The 21,504-nt window shown below is 44.2% G+C and overlaps 1 protein-coding gene across 2 annotated transcripts in view; it reads left to right on the top strand.

Annotated features, from left to right (window-relative positions):
- TGFA (transforming growth factor alpha) overlaps nucleotides 1-21,504 on the top strand; it is a 120,944-nt gene that overhangs the window by 42,546 nt on the left and 56,894 nt on the right. For both annotated transcript variants that reach the window (XM_007970315.3, XM_007970317.3), the window contains exon 2: nucleotides 2,743-2,796. In XM_007970315.3, the coding sequence (XP_007968506.1) occupies nucleotides 2,743-2,796 (54 nt within the window). The remainder of the gene's footprint in view (nucleotides 1-2,742; nucleotides 2,797-21,504) is intronic.

Raw genomic sequence — 21,504 nt, 5'->3', positions numbered from 1 at the left:
CTGCAGGAACTTGGGCAAATTTCTCAACCTCTCCAAGCTTCAGTTTCTTCATCTCTATGATTGGGCATTTCTACCAGCTGGACCAGAAGGTTGGGAGGCACCTATGTCGTGAGTTGTTATGAGGACTAAGTAAGAGAACACATGTAGAACCTTAGCAGTGGGCCTGGGACTAGGTCCAGTGCATATCCACCTGCACAGTGAGAGACCTGAGCCCTGTCCTCCTGCCCCAGGGTCCTCTTAGGCTCACCATGTAATGAAGACGAAGCAGAGGCCTTGCCGCTCATCACAGGGCCTCAGCTGATGCTGGGCATGGATCAAGATTGCAGAGTGAAGCTCAGGGCACCAAGAAGTCGTTTTCCTTGGGAGCGTGAGGGTATAGAAAGGACCTATTCTTCTTGTGTTGCTCAAATTATGAATAAAAAGCCAGTGTCTTTCATCTCTGGAACATCATGGTTTTGCAAACTTCAATTCATTCCCAAAACACCTCTGTGAGTTTGGCAGCTGCGAGCTCACACGTGAGGAACAGAAGGTGAAGTAAGTTGCCCCAAGGCTGGGGAGCAGGCCCCCATCGCACACCCTCATCTTCCTGGAGCAGTGGTGCTCATCAGTGCCTTGTCCTGGATTCAGCTGCACAGCGTTTGCTTTCTTGTCTGGGTTTTGCTTAGGCAGAGGCTAACATGGAGCCCAGGAACCATGCTGACTGGGTTCGCCCTGACCGACAGGATATGGAGCAGGAACAGGGTGTGAAAATAATTCATTAGTTCAGGGGCAGTTTGTGACAGGCAAGTCACGCTTCCCCTCAGAGTATGCAAAGCATCCCCAGTATCATCCTTGGATGCTATTATGGGTCACTGGCTGACATTAGCCAAGGGTGGTTTGTGGCAGTGCCAGCGAAGTCAGAACGTGACTGTTCCCCAGTTTCAAGTGAGCAACCGCTGACTTTTCCCGGCTTGGATGGGGATGCCTTGTTTTAACGCTGGCGTGTGGGTGACAGAGGGGCCCTGGGAGCCTTGCTTCCAAAATTAGCATCTATTGGAGAGCGAGAAAGAATTGCACAGGGAAGACATGCATGATTTTACTGATTTTCTCTCCCTGTCCCCCTGCGCTGCCTCCAACTCCAACCCAAACATCTGGCTTAGGATTCTGTAAAAGTCTTTGGGAGGTCCATGCCAGACCTCCGGTAAAAGCAGCCTGAAGTTCTTATGTTTCTCATTTCAGAGGTTGAAAGAACATTGGGAGCATGATTGCTTTATCTATTCCAAGTGCTTTTTTTTTTCTTTGAGAGTCAGGACTTCTGTGTCTACACCCTAAGTGAAAAGGGGCAAGAAACCCTCACAGCCTGCAGAGTAGGGGGCCGCATCGATCCTGTAACAGACAGAACTTTGCTTGTTTCCTGTGCTGACTTGATTCATCTGCCTTCTGGGCTAACCTGTCAGAGGCCCAGCCCCTCGGCATGGCAACCGTGATATTTTTTTGCATTTCAGTTTTGGGAAGTCATTCTAATGTGGCTCATGCTGGTTGCATAACTCAGAAGAGTTCCTTCTTCATTGGAAGGTTGCTGCTGTTTCCAGAAACCTCAAGTACTGTAATCTGAAGGCACATAAAGGTCATCTATTGGCAAGGCAGGCTTTATGGGCATGCAACCTGTGTAGGTCCCACAGGACCCCATGCTCACAAGGGCCCTGCGCTTGAGGTTTAACACTCTGTAGTTGCAGTCTTAAAAATCTTGTAGTTTTATCTTTGAATTTGTGTCTTGTAGGTGAAGTCCAGTGGGACAATACAGTATGCACTGGGGGCTTAGAGCCTTGGTTCCCATGGTCCTGCCTATTACTATCTCCCTGCCTCCCCTAGGTTTTCTTGCTCCTTGCCATGCTCTGTCCCTGGCAGGGCCTGGACACAAAAAGGGTTGGGGGTAAGTGCATGGCATCTCAGGGTCCGGCATGGTGGCAGCTGTCCCCATTCTGGACTGGCAGCTCCATGGCATCCTCAGTGGGCAACTAGAGAGAGGTGAGCTGCTTGACTGCCCCGATCCAGGTACCTAGTACATCCTGACAGGGAGCAGGCAATATCCTTAAGGGGTCACCCATCCATCTTGGATTGGGATAGCAAGTTCCTGGAAAGAAGAGATACCTGACTAGACCCTTCAACCCCCAGCTGGGTCATAGCACATTGGTCCGGCTGCCAGCTGGAAGGAAACCCCAGAGGCAGTGGATCCTTTGCTCCCTTACACACTCTGTCCCTGGGGTGTACCTGTGAGGGGCTGCACTCAACCTGTGGGTATCCTCATACCCAAAGGACAACAATGACGTAAATAGCAAACAAACATGATAACATGAACAACAGGGTGAGGGTACTTAATGTCACTGAAATGTACAATTAAAATGGTTAAAATGGTAAATTTTATGTTATGTGTATTTTCCCACCATAAAAAAAATATATATATATATGGCGTTAAGAAAAAACAAAAGCCAAAACCACCCTGACAGATGGAGATACTGGGAAGAAGTGGAAGGCTCTCGATTTCAGTGCTTTTCACGGGCACTTTCTTCCTGCTTTTTCAACAAGGGGCTCCATGTGCTCATTTTGCACTGATATCCACAAATTATGTAGCCGAGCCTGTCTACCAGCCACTCTGTAAAACCACCGAGCATTTGCCTGTCAAAGGGTCTGCCCTCTAAGCGTCTGAGGACATCGTTTGCCAAGCAGACTCTGACCTTTTCCCTCTTCTCCTCCACCCAACAGGTATTGTGTTGGCCGCATGCCAGGCCTTGGAGAACAGCACGTCCCTGCTGAGCGGTGAGTGCAGCTGCCGTGGGTGTGTGGATGGTGTGTGGGAAGGGAGCGGGCCTGCTGCTGTGTGGAACCTCAAGAGCTCCCTCCCTGGCCTCCTGCCCACCAAGCACATGCCTATCCCAGAGGCCTCTCTGCTCCTCCTCAGGGGCGAGGTGGCGCTCACTGGAAGGCCTTAACTGCAGGACCCAGTGGGGGCTGCTCCTGGCCCCCTCAGGGGCCTCCCCTCCCTGTCTCTCTTCTGCTGTTCAAACAATTCCTGTGGGCAAGTGTGTGAAACACAGCCTACAGGACCCCAGAGCCCGGGGCCAGCCATGTTTTCCCCACTCTCGTAATAGTCCACCTGAAGTAGAACCCAGATTTCTGAACCCCCGTCTGCTTCTGCCTGGTGACCTTTGTTTAGTTATTTTTGGTTTACATTTTAATACTTGTAGTAAAAAAAAAAAAATCAGTGTGTGTGTGTGTGTATATATGTGTGTGTGTATATATATATATGTGTGTGTATATATATATATATTTTAAAGATCCCAAATCAAAATAGTGGAGAGCTTGGGACATGTACGAGGCGAACCACCAGTGGTCACAGCACTGCAGGGAAGAAACCTCTGTTTGATTTGCATGTTGCTTTTGCTCTTTCTCCATGTGTGTTAATATTTTTATACAATTAGTCCTGGTGAGGAAACAATGTGGATTCCTGCTTTTTAAGCTCAAATGTTGGGACTGTGCATTGTTCCATGTTGCTTGAAAGTCTTGAAATCTCTTCTCTTAAAATATCATGCTGTCCCATTAAAGTGAACATGTGTGATTTAAGGAAACATTCCCCACTAGATATTTATGGTGCCTCTAGTTTCTTAAGTTATGATGTTACCTATTCATGCCTACAAGCTTTTTGCTCCTTTTGGATTCTTTCCTCAGAAAGCATCTCCGGAAACAGGAATAAATACAGATTTATGACCCTTGGTACAAACTGCCAGATAGCTTTCCGAGTGAATGGTGCTGATTTTTCCAGCAGTGTGTGAGTGCGCCAGTCCCACGACTCCCTGGTTAGCATGGAGTGTGTTTCACTAACTTCTGCTCCCATCTGTGACTGCACTCAACTCCTGCTGTGTCTCCATAGTTATTTCAGGGAGGTTCCAGTGGGAGGGGCAGGTTTCTTATCTATTCATAAATTCTGTAGCCAGCCACACTGTGTCCCTGGTACCTTGCTGTTCTCCTCCAGGCCTTTCCCTCCAAACCCACTGGAGGTGACACTGCCAGTCCCACTGGGTACCACTGCTGCCGCAGCCCCACCAGCCCCCCTTGCTACTGTTATCCTTGATGCGCTTGGACTCTTAAGGTGCCTAAGCCACTTGCTGGTCCATGATGACACAGGAGAAAATGCCTCTCCCACTCTGTGTCATGCTTTGTTGGGGCCGGAGGTGGAAGGGTGTGAGTGTGTCCACCCCAAAGCAGTGCTTCTGGAGTCCAGGGTCTACTAAGGTTTCCATAAAGCAGTACTTTCACTTTTAAATTACCTCCCATCCACAAAGGACTCAGATATGAACACATAGGGAGGAAGAAGAGGATAGCTTAGTAACTCCACCATGCCATTCTCAGAATTGCCCGAACCCCCTTTCTAGAATGCACTTGCCCCAAGCTTCACATTCTGTCCCTCCTACAGATAGACCTCTGGTGACCTGTCCAAACACTAGAAAGTACTGGTACTCCAGCAACACTTACACACTGGGTATCATTTGAGAGAACCTGGACACTGAGCCAGTTGGGGGTTACCACTCATTTGATACTTGTCACTGTTATCTCCAGGTATCTCCATGGGCTGAGAAGCCTCCTGTGTTTTCCTCACCCTCCCTGCTCTCTTCTAAGTCAAGTTGGGTGGAACTGAGGTATAAAGGCCTTGAGATTAAGCTAGAAGGGGGTGATGGAGTCCTGTGCCCCAGGCCTCTACCCCTAGTTTCCCAGCTCTCTGGTGGAGCCTTCCTCCCGCTCCTCCTGATTCTCACTCTAAGACCTGGTAGGCCAAGAGCCAGGTCCTCTATTGAGTCAGGTGACAAGTTGCAATGATGGCGAGCACTGATGCTGCCATGCATAGAGAAGGGGGTCCCGTTGGTTATTTGACACCCCCCTCCAAGTCTCCATCCATTCCAACAGACAAGAAAAGCCTAAGGGATGTCGCCTTTGAGCCTGTTCCCCAGGAGCCTGGCATAGCTCCTGCCTAGGCCTTTTGGGGTTCCCCAGGCCCTGCTAGGCAGATGTGGGCAGACCTGATACATTTGTCCAGAACGGGACTATTCTTTTTGCAGTCATGAACAACCTCTGTTCCATCTTTTCTTCCTGAACTTCTTTCTATGAGAACATCTCTGAGGTTTACTTCCCCTCATTGTGATGTGTGGTCAGAAAACAGCAGGTGAACCCCTGCTGTGTTGCATATTACCCTGTAACTGGCTCGATGCCACTCTGGGGCCTGAGGTGGTCTGTGACAGCAGAGGCAGTGCCACACCTTCTAAAGTCCAGAGAGCCTCAAGCCCCCCGGGTTGGCCGGCAGTCTACAGAGAAGGGAAGTGGCTGCCCGTCTGCCCTCTCTGTTGCTCCCTGTTTGATGGGTCACTGAGCTACAGAACTTGTGCCCCAGGGCTTAGAGATTTAATGAAATTACTCTTTCCAGAGTTATTTACTCTTGGCCCTGCCCAGTGAGACCCAGACATGAATCCAGAGAGGGCTGGGCCAGGAGAAAAGTCCAAGTGGCGATAACTGTGTTATAGTCACACCTCCAAAGGCTGGGGCTTTATGACTAGATCAGGCTTATGCTTAACTTTCTTTCCTTTAGGGTGACCTTCCTGTCTCCTAGAGGACTGCTCAGGCCCTGGTAGGCCTTCCCACCCCATCCCACCCACTCTCTTGTCACCACACAGGGCTGAGATCCTGTGGTGGGCACAGCTCGAACTGGGGACCAACTCCCACCAGCCACACTCACTGCCCGTCATTGTAGCAAGTGTGTGTGTATGTGTGTGTACTCATGACTAATAAGTAAAACTCCCTGTTAACATTGTATTAGAGAAATCTTCATCCACAGAAGAAGAGAGAGTGAAATCAGTTCCTGTATACCCATCACCCAGCTTTGACAATTAGCATCAGTCTGTCATTTTTCTTTGATCTATTCTCCCTATCTTTCCAATTTTTCCCTTTGCTGGGGCATTTTAAAGCAAAGCCCACTTCACTCGTAACACTTCAATATGTATACCTAACAGATAAAGGCTTTTAAAACGTCACTGCAATTCCATTACTGCACCAGCAAAGGCAATGATGATTCCTTTTTGTTAGATGCTCAGATATGGAAGGTAGATGATGCTGTATTTAATTTTGTAGTACTTCGTTTTAATTTGCATTTACTTTCATGTTTTTGTATCTTGCATTCTACTTATATTTCTTTTCAGGTGAACACTGTTTTCATAAAACGTATTCCTGTCTCTGCTGGGTGACTTTCACGTCTGAATGCCCCTAACTCCCAATGCTCTGGATGCTGGTGGGCTCCTTTACTCAGTCCCAGAATCAATCCAGAAACAAACCACCCAGAAAAATGTAGATGGTGTGAAACCATCCCCACCAGTTAGGTGTGAAAATGGGTAATTTTAGAACAAAAGCTCTAAGGACTTTGCCCATGATGTAAATTTGCAGGCCTTCTCACTCTAAGAGTTGACGGGAATGAGAAATAACAATGGATGTAAGATAGGTTTTGATACATTCCTGAGTGACAGCACTAGAGCACAGGGCAACAGGAATACTCAGGGTGAAGCCCTCACGCTTTAACGGAACATTACGGAGAGAAAATTGCCAACTCCGTGTGCTAATCAAAGGTGTCAAATGGGCTCAAAAGAACATGGGGCTTTCTTGTGCATTTTTTTTTTCTTTTCTTTTCAGAAATGAAATCTTGCTGTGTTGCCCAGACTGGTCTCAAATTCCTGGGCTCCAGCAGTCCTCCCACTGTGGCCTCCCAATGTGCTGGGATTATAGGCATGAGCCGCCACGCCTGGCCTTTCTTGTGCATTTTGGAAAAAAAAAAAAAAAAAAGTTCTGTATTCTTATTACTTGACCATTGCTCTTGGCCTTTCTTCTTGACATTTCATTGGTTTCTTCCTTTCTCTAAGATCCCCAAATATGGAGGGAAGATGATGCCACAGTTACAGGAAACTGGCATTGTCATTAATAAATGCTTCTCAGACAATTTGAATGGGACAGCAGAGGGATGTGGTGCCTGAGGCTGGAGGTGAGAAATTATAGGTTTGGGGTCATTTGGTCTCAGTTTTTTCTGAGTTTTCTGAGTTGTTTTTTGTTTGTTTGTTTGTTTGTTTGTTTGTTTTTAGTTTTTTTTTTTTGCCCAGTCGCTGGGCAAGTTAGTTTTCTGGTTCCTGTTTGGATTTGTTTCCTCATCTATTGGACTCGAATCAAAAGTGGCCTGTGAGATTTTTCACATGACCACACACTGATGGATTGGTAGAGATGACTTGGAGAGCCGGGGTGGGGAGGATTATAAGGCTGACTGCAGGTTTTTAGGAAGTACTGCACTGATCCATTGGTGATGCCAATTGTCACAGGCCCAAGGTAGGGAAGTGGTAGTGTCATTGACACATATTTGATTTTCTTGGAACCAGACGCTTTTTTACATTCAGGTTCAAAGATTCTAGTTGCTGGAACTATACAAAGGAGCAGGCTTTCTCTGCCTTCCCCTCAAGGAGCCTCCCATGCAGGTGAGAAAAGACAGCATGGGAACCCATGGCGGAATGTCACAATGATATGGGCAACGTTGGCTGACTGCTTAATGCATGATTTAGAAAATAGTTGCCATGGAAGTGAAATCAATAGTATGGCTGGGGACAGAGTATTTTTACCAGGTTGGCTGTCAATTTGTAAAGCATGCAGAGAAACATTAGCTGGAGGCAGGACAAGGGTGGCAGCACCTATAGCTTAGAACACCTGTCACACCCTCGCCAGGAAGGAGTTATGACCTATCTTCAAAAGACACTTTTAAATGTCCCTTAAAAGGGACAGAATGCACCCTGGTTAAGAAGTCGTTGGGTGGCTACTTGCTTAACCCTGAGAAATGTTGCACAGTTCCCAGGCTGCCCATCTGGTTCTCAGATTTTCATGAGACTCACTCTAATGACCAAGGGGGTGTGGTGAGGGCGTTACTCAGGCGCCTGGGAGCCAGCCTCCAGGCTTCCATCTGCTATCTTTCTTGCATGAGCTGGGTACTCAGGGCTGCACTTTACACCTCTGAACTTCTGCTCCTTCCTCTGGCCTGTGTCTAGGGACACCCACCTGGAATCAAGGCATGTTTGAAGGCGTGCTTAATTTAGTGTCTGGGAGACTTCTGAGAGGTGAGGATGAAAGAACATGGAAATTTACAGTGCGGTTATTCATGGGGAATGTCACCATTAGCCACTGGCTTACGGAGATGGTGATCAGATCTCAGTGGTGACCCTGGGCTTAAATACGTTGAGGTGGCAAGTTTGAGCTGGGGTTGCACAGAGGGAAGGCAGATGAGATTACAGGGAAAAGCCTTTGAAGGCTTTACTTGTTTGGAAAACAGGTAGAACGTGTGTCAGCCAGCAAGCAAGCGATCTGGTTATTGCTCATCTTGCCTAACAAAAGCTTTTCAGAACTGCGAACTGCTTCCCCGTTCCATTGTCTAGAGTTTTCCCACGTGGAGCTGAAGTCATTCTAAAATTAGAAGGCTCATGTGTTCTTCCCAGGTACTACATTGCTCACCTGCTCCAAATATGTGTCTATAACACAAGACACTTGGTATGTCTTAGTTTGGGGATAAAACCACATATACCTATTTGTGCTTACTTTAAAGAATGCTTAGAAGAGCGTTAGGAGGGAATGAGGGATTCTTCCTTTCCTCTCCAAGATTTATCTTTGTTGCCCACATTCTCATTTCACCTTCTCATTTCACCTTCTACTTTTTGCAAAGAAAACTGTGCTGGGTCAGTGCCTTTTGGGCAAAGGCTGCTCAGGATAGTAGACAGAACACAGGATATGCAATTCAGAATCGTAATTCTGACTCACTGGCTGCAACACCTTAATAGAGTTCTTAAATCTTCTTGAACCTCAGTTCTGCCATCAATAAAATGAAGGAGTGGAATGAAGTCAATGTCTTTTCAAACTGAGTTACAGAATCACTTTACGGATTATAACCAACATTTTTAAAAGTGGAACTGAATAGTTTAGAATAGAGAATTTTAATTGAGTACATTACATGTAGGAAGGACAGGCACCATTTCATGACTCTTGTTTTATTTATTAATAGATTCATATATTGGCATTCTGCCTCACTTTACTTGCATGAATTATATCCATATCGCTTCTATAATTTCCAGATTTGATTTATTCATAAATAAGAGCTTAGACACTTGCAGAGTAAGTGCCACAAATCTTTCTAGACCTATAACATTCCCCCCTTCATCTCCCTAATTTTTTTGTTTGTTTGTTTGCTTGTTTTTGAGATGGAGTATCGCTCTTGTCACCCAGGCTGGAGTGCAATGGCACAATCTTGGCTCACTGCAACCTCTGCCTCCCAGGTTCAAGTGATTCTTCTGCCTCAGCCTCCCCAGTAGCTGGCATTACAGGCACCCACCACCATGCCCAGCTAATTTTTGTATTTTTAGAGGAGACAGGTTTTGCCATGTAGGCCAGACTGGTCTCAAACTCCTGACCTCAAATGATCCACCCACCTCCGCGTCCCAAATTGCTGGGTTTACAGGCGTGAGCCACCGCGCCCGGCCCTCCTAGTCTTTTATAGTTGTCTTATCCACCCCTAACTTGACAGCAGTTCATCTTCATTTTTCCAAAACTCTCTACTTATAGAAACAACAGCTCTTTTCTTATGCACAGATATTTCATTAATTTACATAATATGTAATTAACTTATATAAGTACAATAATGAGTACAGCTGACATAAACAGGTTTGGTAACAAATGCAAATGGCCTCTTGGTAAATATATAGCCTAACTGTTGAAAACAGAAACAGGCTGATAAACTAGAGTAACCAACTGAGTTTTTGCATGCTGAGGGCATTGGTGCAGATGCTTTAGCAAAGAAATGGAGAGTATGGGGTCGGGCAAGTCAGGGGCTTGATTTAAGCAGAGCTCAGTTAATAGAGCATCTACCATCTTCGAAAGAGGCAAGGCAAATGACAAAACTAATGGATGTGGGTATGGACATAGCTGCCTGAGAAACAGCTTAACATTAATAGTGAACTGAATTCCTTAGTATTAGTAAGTGAAAACTTAAAAATTGTATATGCCCTGTGACCCAACTCTTGCACTTAGGGATCTGTTTTACAAAACAATCAGATGTTAGGTTATTATCCAGTAGAGTGAAAAGTAGCCAATGTCAACAAGAGGGAAATAGTAATGGAACAGGTAGACAGATAGGCTACTATATAGCCCTTTAAAATCATGTTGATGAGGAATGTTTAAAGATTGAGAAAATGCACATGATATATACATAGAAAAAGTAGTATATAAAATTGGATGATGTAACTCAAATTTATAAACTACACACAGAGATGCAAAAATACAGGGCATATAGTTGTTCACATTAATGATCTCTGGTTAATGAGACTATACATGAATTTCATTGTGCTTTCCTGTTTTTCCAGTGTCTAAAAAGAAAGAAGAGGCAGTGGCTGCCCTGCAGGTCTGTTGGTCAGTGTGCACTGAGTGCAGGCTACCTCGGCCTTGCAGTCCAGTGACTGCAGCTGTCTCCGAGGCTCAGGCAGTACGGCTGTCTCTAGAGCATGGGGAAACAGTGGTGCCTTGCATGAGGGACACCCATTTTTGTAGCTTGGCTCCCAGGCCTCATTCCTCTGCACAGCAGCCCTCGCAGGACCTTTGCTGTCTGGATGAGTTGGCCCCAACATTTGCCACTTGGCCTCAGAAATCTGGGAATGTTCATCCAAACTCTTCTTCAGTGCCTGTGACTCCTAAATACTGATCCACTTTGCAGAAATTTCAAGTACTTAACACTTCTAGGTTTCAACAGAGAGGTTGGGCCTTTCTGGGCACCCAGGTCTATGGTCAGTCTCTCAAATGTGAAGACTCTGAAACCAGATGGTCCAAGTTCAAATTCCACCTCTGCCACTTACTAGCTGTGAGACCTTGGGCAAGATACTTAACCTCTCTGTGCCTGGCTTCCTTGTCTGTAGAATGGGAATAATAATAGTACCTATCATAGGGTTGATGTGACAATTAAGAGTTGACTATAAAGCATTTGCAACTGTTTGTATACCCGGCAGCTACTCTAAGTGTTAGCTACTGCTGCTATTACTACCCTTACTGTCATTACTGGTGATGCAGATAGTGTGAAGCAAAGCTGTACCTTTATGGTTACTTTTTGCCACCTGGAGGTAAGTCCTACTGTAGTGGTCTTACATTTCAGTGTGCATAACAGTCATCCTGCTGACTCTGTTGAAATGCAGATTCCTAGGCCCTTACAACATGCCATCCAGAAATCTGCATTTTTAGTCATCAACCACATTTTGTTAGAGTTCGATGGGAAGATGAGACTGAATGTACTGTCCTTGTAGGCTGAGATGCTCTCACCAGAAGGTGACAGCACTTCCCCGTCCCCCAAGTTCTTGCTTTACCTCAGCCAGGCAGTTCTGGTCGCTGGGAGTCTGTGAAATGTGTGTGACCCAGGACTGACTTTCTAGTATTCACCCAGGACTTTGGTAAAGAAAAGCCAAAAACCTCAGAACTTGGGCCACCTCAAACCTCAAACCTCTTCTCTCTCATTGGCCTTACTGTGATGCAATGATGAACACACTGGCTTTCTGGTAAACATCAGCTCTGTTTTCTGGCTGTGCAAACCTAAACTCCTGGCTTCTGAGTTCGGAGATTGACCTGGAGCATCTGGTTATTTACTGATGAAGAGACCTGCAGCTATTTTAATCCAGCAAGGCTCAGATGTCCCCACAAGCAGGCTCTCCCACTGTTTGCTTTATGGATTTGTTCACAATCTCCCTTCCTCGTTTCCTGTCTTGAAAGTTACGGCCCAATTACCTTATCAGAATGTGTAATGGAAAGTGATTTCACACATCTGGCCTTTTTATCACCAGGCTGCATTGACTAAAATGTTTCGTAAATACCAAAACACAGGAGAAAATGGATTAGATGAAGTAGAATGGAGGGCCTCAGTTCTATTCACAATGTAGCCTGGGGCTCAAAAAGGGAAAGTTTGTTTTTTGTTTTTTGTTTTTTTTTTCCTTCCTAGTTGTCACTTAGCAGCTTCAGGAGGAATCCCTCTTTTGGGGTCTTTTTTCATTTTGACTTTTAGGGGCTTGGATTTAATGAACATCTCTCCCTGCCTTGCACAGTAGGTCCAGAAAGGTGTTTTTAAGATCTTGAAAGTGAAACATGTCAGGCATTGCTATGAAATCTGCCACAAGTGAATCTTCCTGGTGTTCTTAGGTATGAAAAATAGAAATATAATTAATCACCTAACAGTCCATGGGAGCCTCTATAAAACTCAGTTTCTAGCAGGCTTTCTACCTGATATCCTGTTAAATAAACAGCCCAGCACAGTGAAAGGCTCTAGAAACCTAGATGCACACCTGAACAAATGATAACCAGATTGCAGTTGCCATTGTGGGCAATTTCTCAAGGTTTCAGCCCTTGATCAATGCTTCCCAACCTTTTTCAGAATAGAGATCCATTTTTAACATCAAAACTGTGTGAGACCCCACAGAGAGTAGTTGTGCCTTTACTATTAACCTAAATTATAGTAAATAAATTAATAAACATGGTCAAAAGCTGCTATGAGAACTCAGTGACACTTTACAATGAATTTGTATTTTATCAATCACAATAGAATTTATATAATAATATGAATTAACACTTACAGAGTACTCCCTATATGCTGGGTGCTGCTCCATTTAGCTTTATTTATTTCTACAACAACTCTAAGAAGAAGGTACTACTATTAGCTCCATTTTACAGTTGGCAAAATTGAGGCACAGAGAAGTTAAGTAACTTGCCCAAGGTCACCTAGTTAGAAAGTGGCAGAGCTGGGATTTAAACCCGGGTAACTGGTTGCAGAATTCTAAGCACTTCACCACTATGTTTCAAAAACGTACACACACACAGATACACGTACATCTCACTCAGACCACAGATGTTATTTGAGGGGAGATTTACAAACACTTTGCATTAAATAACTGTGTGACTCTCTTTCTTTCCCTTCTCCAAGACAGATTGGAAACCACTTTCTTGGGTTTTTAACCCTTCATTTCATTAAAATTTAGACATACAGCTTAAAGCCAGGTATGTGTGTGTATAACTATGTGTGTGAGTGTGTACATGTATACATATATACAAATGCACATGTGAGTATATGCATGTATGTATATCTAAGCTTTTATTTTTATCTTATCACAAAACTATGGAATCTTTTCTGTGTGTATGTATATGTTTGGTTTTGGTTTTGATACAGAGTCTTGCTCTGTTGCCCAGGCTGGAGTGCAGTGACGCTTTCTCAGCTCATTGCAACTTCCGCCTCCTGGGCTCAAGTAATCCTCCCAATTCAGCCTCCCAAGTAGCTGGAACTACAGGCACATGCCACCACACAGGCTAATTTTTGTGTTTTTTGTAGAGGTGAGTTTTTGCCATTTTGCCCAGGCTCATCTGGAACTCCTGAGCTCAAGTGATCCACCTGCCTCGGCCTCCCAGTGTTGGGATTACAGGCATGAATCCCTGTGCCCAGCCTGTATATATTTTCTTCCACTCAACGAACACTAACTTGTTTCCTGCAATGGACTTTGTTCTGTGGTGTCTAGGTTCTTATTATTGTAATGTTTTTGCACAAATCTGGTCACAAATAGATGTTTCCTAAAAGAGTCTTTTCATGAATTGACTAAAGATGACTGTGTCAGTAGGCTTATGAAGCACAGGGGATTGAACGTGTCAGACTCGAAAGTCACAGAGTCAGTGGGGAGGAAAACACAGTCTTCCCTCTCCTTAGCTTGATTCTGTGCACAGAGCTCACCATCTGCTAGCCACCTTGGGTGTACGTCCAAAGACGAGGCCTCTAGGTCACAGCAAATGCATCGTTTGATTTCCGCTTCTCATTAACATGTGAGGAAATCATGCCTTTTTATTATTTAAATTTGGCTTGATGAAAAGTTGCCTAAAAATAAAAACTGTAAGTATTTGATAGCACAGTGGTTCAAGTCAGGAGCCAGATGACCTAGATAATCTTAACTGTGTCCCCTGGGGACTATGACCTTAGGCAAGTTTCTTAACCACTCTGTGCCTCAGTCTCCCATCTGTAACATGGAGATAACAGCAGAACCTACCCCACAGGATCTCCGTGAGAATGAAATGAGAGAATATACCTAGAGCACTTAGAAAAGGGCCAGGCTTACATAGGACACAGGTTAAGTCCTATGTAAGTATTTGTTATAATTATTTTCATTTAGGTTTACAGAGACAGAAAGCAATAACATACAAGTAAGAAATGGCATCTGAAATACCAAGATGGCCTGAGCCAATTGATGGCAGAGACATGATTTGAGCTTAAAGTCATAAGGGCCATGACAGGATCAATCGCATGACTCAACACTAAGGAGTTATTTTCGACACTTAAAGAACAGATCAGCTGGGCATGGTGGCTCACACCTGTAATCCCAGCACTTTGGGAGGCTGAGGGGGTGGATCACTTGAGGTCAGGAGTTCAAGACCAGCCTGGCCAACATGGTAAAATCCCGTCTTAGCCAGGCATGGTGGTTCGCACCTGTAATCCCAGCTACTCGGGAGGCTGAAGCATGAGAACCACTTGAACCCAGGAAGTGAAGGTTGCAGTCAGCCCAGATCATGCCATTGCACTCCAGCCTGGGTGACAGAGTGAGACTCCATCTCGAAAACAAAAACAAAGACAGATCAAAGGAAGCCACACTTTGGCTGTTGGGAAGCGGGGTCATGGAACCCGCTATTCCAGTATTTGCCAAAACACTGAGCTTTACTTTTAGAATTACGGCACCCAAAGCAGAGAAAACACACCCCTTCAGTGGTTTCCTTTACTTATGGGAGATGTGGAATGTTTTGCACTATTCCAGCAACAAGATTCAGGAGGAACATCGAGAAATTGGAGGGAACCAGCAGGGCTGCTGTGTGGAAAGGCTGAAGGTCAGAGAAGCAGAGGCACGGGAGAGCAGAAGAGGAAAGTGAAGGAAGGTTTCCGCTCCCTGCAAGTGCCCAGCACCTGCCACACAAGCACAGAGGTGAAAACGGCAGGACTATTTGCTTGAGGAAGTCATGTTCTCACTTGCTCGCTCACTCCATGGAAGCCCTTTTCACACTGTTCTTTAAAATACAAACAGGTTGCTCTCCTTTCGTGTGAAAGGTTCAGGGAGCGGTGATGATCACAGGTGGAGACTATTCATAACACTTTATGTGGGAAAAGTTAGTGCCTAATTTCCTTTTTGATGTTAATGCTGTAAGAATTGAAGTGGAAGTGCAGGTTAGAAATGTATAAAGATGGAAAATAATTAGATCCTTAAATGGAGAGTATACCTAATTGGGGAACTAGAGCTATTTGGGATTAAATTCTCTACCATCTGGGGGACAACATGGAAGAAAATCATACCTGCTCAAAAAAAGAAAAAGTTCTTCGGTACCCTGGAAAAAGACGGTATTATTATACTGAAGGGCTCTTTGGCCCAATTTAAGGTGACTTTCTCTCTTTCTTGTTTAAGCTATTTTTGTGAGTGAGCAGGAGGGCTTACTGCAGAGGGCTGTACTGGGCATCAGAGATGAACCAAGGACAGTCATTGCCCTTGGGTTCTTCTCAGTGGTGAAGGTGACAAATAGAACTGCAAACCATTGCCTGAATTAAATGACTGCCTGCCAGACTTGTGAACAAAATGGTGTTAGGAAGGATGCAGGCTGTCCTCTCTTGAGGGCACTGAAGAAGTTTCCCTGGAGGAGAAAAAAAAGAGCACTTTAAAATTTTTTTCTTTAAAAATTTTGTGGACAAAAAAGCATGTGTGGTGTACTTGTTCCAATATATGAATACATTGGGGCATGGCTAAATCAAGCTAATTAACATATGCATGAGTTCATGTACTTAAGACCCTCATCACATAACAAATACAAAAATCAACTCAAAATGGATGAAGACTTAAAAGTAAAATCTGAAACTGTGAAACTACTAGAAGAAAACAGGGAAACAGCTCCATAACATCAGTCTCTGCAATTTTTTTTTTTTTTTTTTTTTTTTTTTTTGGAGACTGCCTTAAAAGCACAGGCAACAAAAACAAAATAGAGAAAAGGATTACACCCAATTAAAATGCTTCTGCACAGCTAAGGAAACAATCAACAGTGTGAAGAGACAACCTATGGAATGGGAGAAAATATTTGCAAACCATACATCTGATAAGGGGGCTTATATGGAAGCCTACACAGGGAGTTCCTATATAAAGAACTCAAATGGCTCAGAGCAAGGGTGCCCAGGGCCAGCTCTTCTAGGAGAGAGCGCACCTTCGACTTAGGATACAGTGGAGGCAGCACCAGACAGTCTGTTTTACTGCACTGGGGCAAGGAGCTGAGTTGAGCAGTTCTTCCTCCCTACTGGTCACGTTTTGAATTAAAATGATCAACCTTGGTAAAGAGTGTTGGTACTATAGGGCTATTCAAATAGTTTGCTCTTGGAAAAAAATAGTACTGGCTCATTTAGCCACAAGAATTCTCCAAAAGTACATTTTGCCATTAAGACGACGAGTTAACTTTTTTTTTTTTAACTCTGCTTAAGTAGTATAACTTTGTGAGTGAATGTAGCCCCTGAACCAGGATGTTTGGGGAGAGAGCTTTGATGATACCAATATTTTAAAATATCAGTGTATTTTTATTGGTGTTCAAAGGCTGATACTACTAAAAATCTGTCCTGGCTAACATGATGAAACCCCGTCTCTACTAAAATAAATAAATAAATAAATAAATAAATAAATAAGCCGGACGTGGTGGCGGGCGCCTGTAATCCCAGCTAATTGGAAGGCTGAGGCAGGAGAATGGCGTGAACCCAGGAGGTGGAGCTTGCAGTGAGCCGAGATTGTGCCACTGCACTTCAGCCTGGGAGACAGAGCCAGACTCCATCTCAAAAAAAAAAAAAAAAAAAAAAAAAAAAAATCTAGCTGAGAAATTAACTGAGAAATCTAATTCGCAGTTAATATTTTTGTTTTTAAGTAAAAGAGTTCCTGATGCCCAGGCCACTTGCATGTGGTACCTCCTTGAAGAGGATGTCCCCAGAAGCCTCTGGCAGCTCTGTCTAGAACTGCATCGTCCAATATGGCAGCCGCATGCAGCTGTGGAGCGCCTGACACATGGCTAGTTCCAAAGGAGATGTGTTGAAAAATAGATACCATATACCGTATTTTGACGACTTAGTACATTAAAACTGAGTATCTTATCAATAAATGTTTATATTGTTTGTTTATTGAAGTCACACTATTTTGACCTTATTTGGTTAAACTAAATACATTATTCAAATCAATTTCACCTTTTTATCCTAAAGGTGGCTACTAGAATATATAAAGTTACTTATGCGGCTTACATTTATTTCACAGTTTCAGAACCTTGTAACACATTCGTTTTCACTCACGTCCTTTCCTTCAATCCTGGGTTTCTCGCCAAATGCCAGCCCCAGGGTCATCTTTCCTCAGTCTCACCCATCTTTACTCACCCATCTTTACTCACTCTTTCCTTGTGCTGCAGCCAGATGTTGAGCGCTGTCTCATGTCCCCCCTGTACTTGTGAAAATGCTCTGCATAGGGATGAACCCCTAGTGCAATGTCTGACACAATAGATACAAAATAAAAGTTAAGCAAATAAATGAATACTAGCTCTCTGTAACTCACAATTTCTTTATAAAGAAATGAAGTACAGAAAGTTAATATGGCATTGAGGTTACTTCTGAAAGTGCGGACCACAGGCTGTTGGCATAAGAATCACCCAGAATGCTTGTAAAAATTAGGATTTACTCCAGACTAAAAGGTTTAGTCAGAAGATGTTAGATTATGCTGCAGTGACAAAATTTCACTGGCTTAACAGCAAGTTTAACTCTTGGTCACTCGGTGTCTACTGTGGGCCCTGGGATACTCCCCAGGAAAACTGGTAGTTCAGGTTAGACCTCCATATCAGCAAGTGGGATCCACCGGCAGGCTGGGTGCTCCCACCTAGATATGCGTTACTTGTCAGTGCTCACATTTCATTCTCTGAAACAACTCATATGGCCATACCTAGCTCCAAGGAGATGGGGAAGGCCTCTGCATACCTAGAAGTAGAGGTGAGTGTATATTGGTAAGCAATGGGAATGTCTGCTTCACAGGCCAAATGCAAATCTCAGAGGGAGGGTCTGGGGATCTGCATTTTTCACTCCCCTGGTGATTCATATTCACTGTAAGTTTGAGGACCATTGAGTAGAACAAGAGTTCTCAACTATGGCTACACATTAGAATTACCTGGGGAGTTTTAAAAACACTGGTGTCCTGGCCCCACCCCAGACATTCTAATTTACAGGGCCTGGGGATGGCATCTAGGCATCAGTAATTTTTAAAACCTCCCCCAGGGATTCTAGTATGCAGCCAGAGTTGAAAACCACAAGTGTAGGGGAAAAAGAGGGAAGGACTCTGGAATCCTGACTCTTAACACAGACCGAATCTGGTTTTGCATGTCTGTTGATGGCAGCAAAGATCAAATGAATGTGAAAGCATTTGTCAACTACAATATAGAACAAATAGTGGCCATTATACACTGGCAGGTGTGGACTTTTATGCAAACTAAATCTGTGCAAGCTGTCATATATGTATGACATGATCTCACTGCCACACATAAAACCAGGAGAGGAGGGGCAGCATCCACCACACCTTTGCACCTGCCACCTTTTATAGTCAGTAAATGGGTGGTCCCTTCTACCTCCCCTCCCCTCTACTTATCTTGATGATAAAGGAGATAAAGAGAAGAAAAAACTCATTCCTTGTCTTGATTTTTTTCTCTCCAGCCTGTTCCAAAACCCTTAGCCCAAGCCCTGTTCCCCTTACTCTCTGTTAACCTGAAACTGGTGCCTCAAACCTCTGGTCCTCTGCAACCTCATCTCTTCCTCTTCCTGCAGCCTATTTCCCACCTGCCACCTAGTCCCATGCCAGGAAAGGCAGGGCCCTGGGGAAGCCCCATGCCTGCTGGCTGATGGCTTGAACAGCATAAGGAATCCATATTCTCAGAAAATTTGTGCCCAACATTGTCCCTGGTGGTATTGTTAAGAATGGCAGATTCAGCAGCACTCTGAGAGGTGAGGTATGCAATAGGTAAGACCAGCTTTTGTGAGCTGCTCCAGCTCTGTCACCTACTTTTTATAACATTCTGTTTCCTGTGGATTCTGAGATCTCACCAAATGATTTGCAAACAAGCTCTTGGAATGCTACTGTTATGTAAACTGGAAATTGTACCAACAGTCAGTTTTCTTTGGTCATAAAATTCCCACATTGGCGTTCTTCCGTTGGCAGAACTAAGAGTTAATGCTGGAATAAGCTGTTTTTAGTTACTTTTTCTCTTGTGTCTAACAATTTTCAAAGCAGAACAATGCAAGAGTACCTCAAGTAAATAACTGTAACACCTTTTGTGAAAAATACAGATTTGTGCATTTTATATGAATTAACTTTAAAAAATGATGGAAAGAATTGTTCAGCCTGGATAGCTGTGATATAGGTTCTGTACAATGATTCTTACTGGTCAGGCTGACATGGCCAAGGTTCTTGGTAGTGGAAGTTTTATGTCAAGCAGCAGATCACAGGTCACCACCGCCTTTTCAAAAGCTGGAGGCCACTTTCTCTTGTCCTACCCACCAGCCTGACCCTCCTTTCTACAGCTGATTCTTAATCAGAAGTTAGCAGGGCTGGGATGCAATGTGCCCAACGGAGAAGATGCTCAAGGAGCTCAGCTCCTTGTAGGCAGTGACCACTGGTGCAGGCTTTTCTTATTTCAGTGCCTCTCACATAGTAGGTGCAGAAAGTGCTTTTCATTATTTTATGCATGGTGCTAGGTCTGCTTGTGGACCTTGGAAATTCTCTGAATTGAACAGAAATGCTTAGCAATCTTAAAATGAGCCTCCTAAGTTAAGATCTATGTCATATACTTTGTTGCAAAGGCAATAGTTAAAAATGTGTGTAAGCTTCTGGTTTAAATGGCAAACCCAATACTGCATCCCTCATATCAACAGCTACGAGAACATACATAGTAACATACTCTCGGAGTAAAGTCCAAGCTCTCCCTTGCCCTGCAGGGCCCTGCCAGGTGCAACACCCATTCCCTCCCCATCTGTAGCTCATACCTCTTCCTCCTTACTTTCTATGCTGCAGCTCCCTGCACTCCTTTCTTTTCCCCAGATGTATCAGGTCCTTCTCTAACTTCTAGGCTTTGCACTTGCTCCTCCTTCTGCCTGGAATGCTTTTTCCCCAGTTTTTCTAGTGGCTGACTCATTCATGTCTTTGGGTCTCAGATGTGCTTCACCATTTCAGAGAAGTTTTCCCTGCATGGTGATTCTGGCAGTAGCTCTTCATCACGTCTCTGTGCATTTCCTTAGTAGCACCCAGTGCTGTCTATAATGATTTGCTTATTTACTTATTTGCCTTAGTAGCACCCATTGCTGTCTATAATGATTTATTTACTTATTTGCCTGCCTCCCCCATTAGACTTAAGTTCTTTGAGGGCAGGGACCTTGTCTGTCTAGTTAATTAATGGATCCCCAGTGCCCAGCACAGTGCATGACACATACAAGACACTTGATATTTTGTTGAGTGAGTAAAGGAATGAAGGAAGTAAAGAAGGAAGGAACACTATGCACCATACCAAGTGCTTTATATCACCCATTTCGTCTTTATAACATTCCCTATTGATTCATGGGGAAACTGAGACCCAGAGAGTTTCAGTGACTTGCCCAAGGTCAGAATTAGTCAGTAACAAAAAGCCAAGATTTGATCTCAGGTTTGTCTGCCTACAAAGGTTTGTGCCAGAGTCAGGTCTGAGGTTAGGGTTCAATATTAAGTTTTTGCCTCTTTCTGTATCTTCATAGGTATAATAGCAGAAAGTATTCTGTTTTCTTCCTATGGCTCAAAATGTTTTGTCCGTGGCCTTTGAAATAGGTCCTTTCCTGCTATTTTCTGCAAAAGAACTTGGTGGTAACAAGAAAGCGTTCTGGTAGGAGCATACTTGGAGGGAACTGTGGAGATCTGCTTGAGAGTAAAGAGTATGAATGACTCTTATTTGAGAAGCAATATGTGTCTTAAAGTCTCATTTTTAGAAAAACAATAAAAATAATTTATGGCAGCAACGGGAAAGCAGTGCCCAAGCTTCAGATAACAGTGACAATGCTCTGGTAACACCACCTCCTTCCCCCAGTCTCGGGGCCTTCAGGTTCACATACATGGGTGCGGCAGCAGCTTCGCAGTGTTCAGCTGAGATCTCCATGGCAGCCAGGCTCCCCAGTGCTCAGGAGCCTCTGGTTGGAAAAGAGACAAATCACTATTTCTACAAATTATATAAGTATATATCAAGGAGACACACACAAACCGCCACAAATGCCTATGAGAAATCTTAAAAGCAGCCAGTAGGGTGCAAGTAAGAAAACAGTCAGTAGTTTTCCTATGACACATCAATAACCGATTAAAA

This window comes from Chlorocebus sabaeus, chromosome 14 (assembly GCF_047675955.1).
Source record: "Chlorocebus sabaeus isolate Y175 chromosome 14, mChlSab1.0.hap1, whole genome shotgun sequence".
Lineage (NCBI taxonomy): Eukaryota > Metazoa > Chordata > Mammalia > Primates > Cercopithecidae > Chlorocebus > Chlorocebus sabaeus.
The sequence above is the reverse complement of the archived record's forward strand: the minus strand, read 5'-3'. Positions and strand labels throughout refer to the sequence as shown.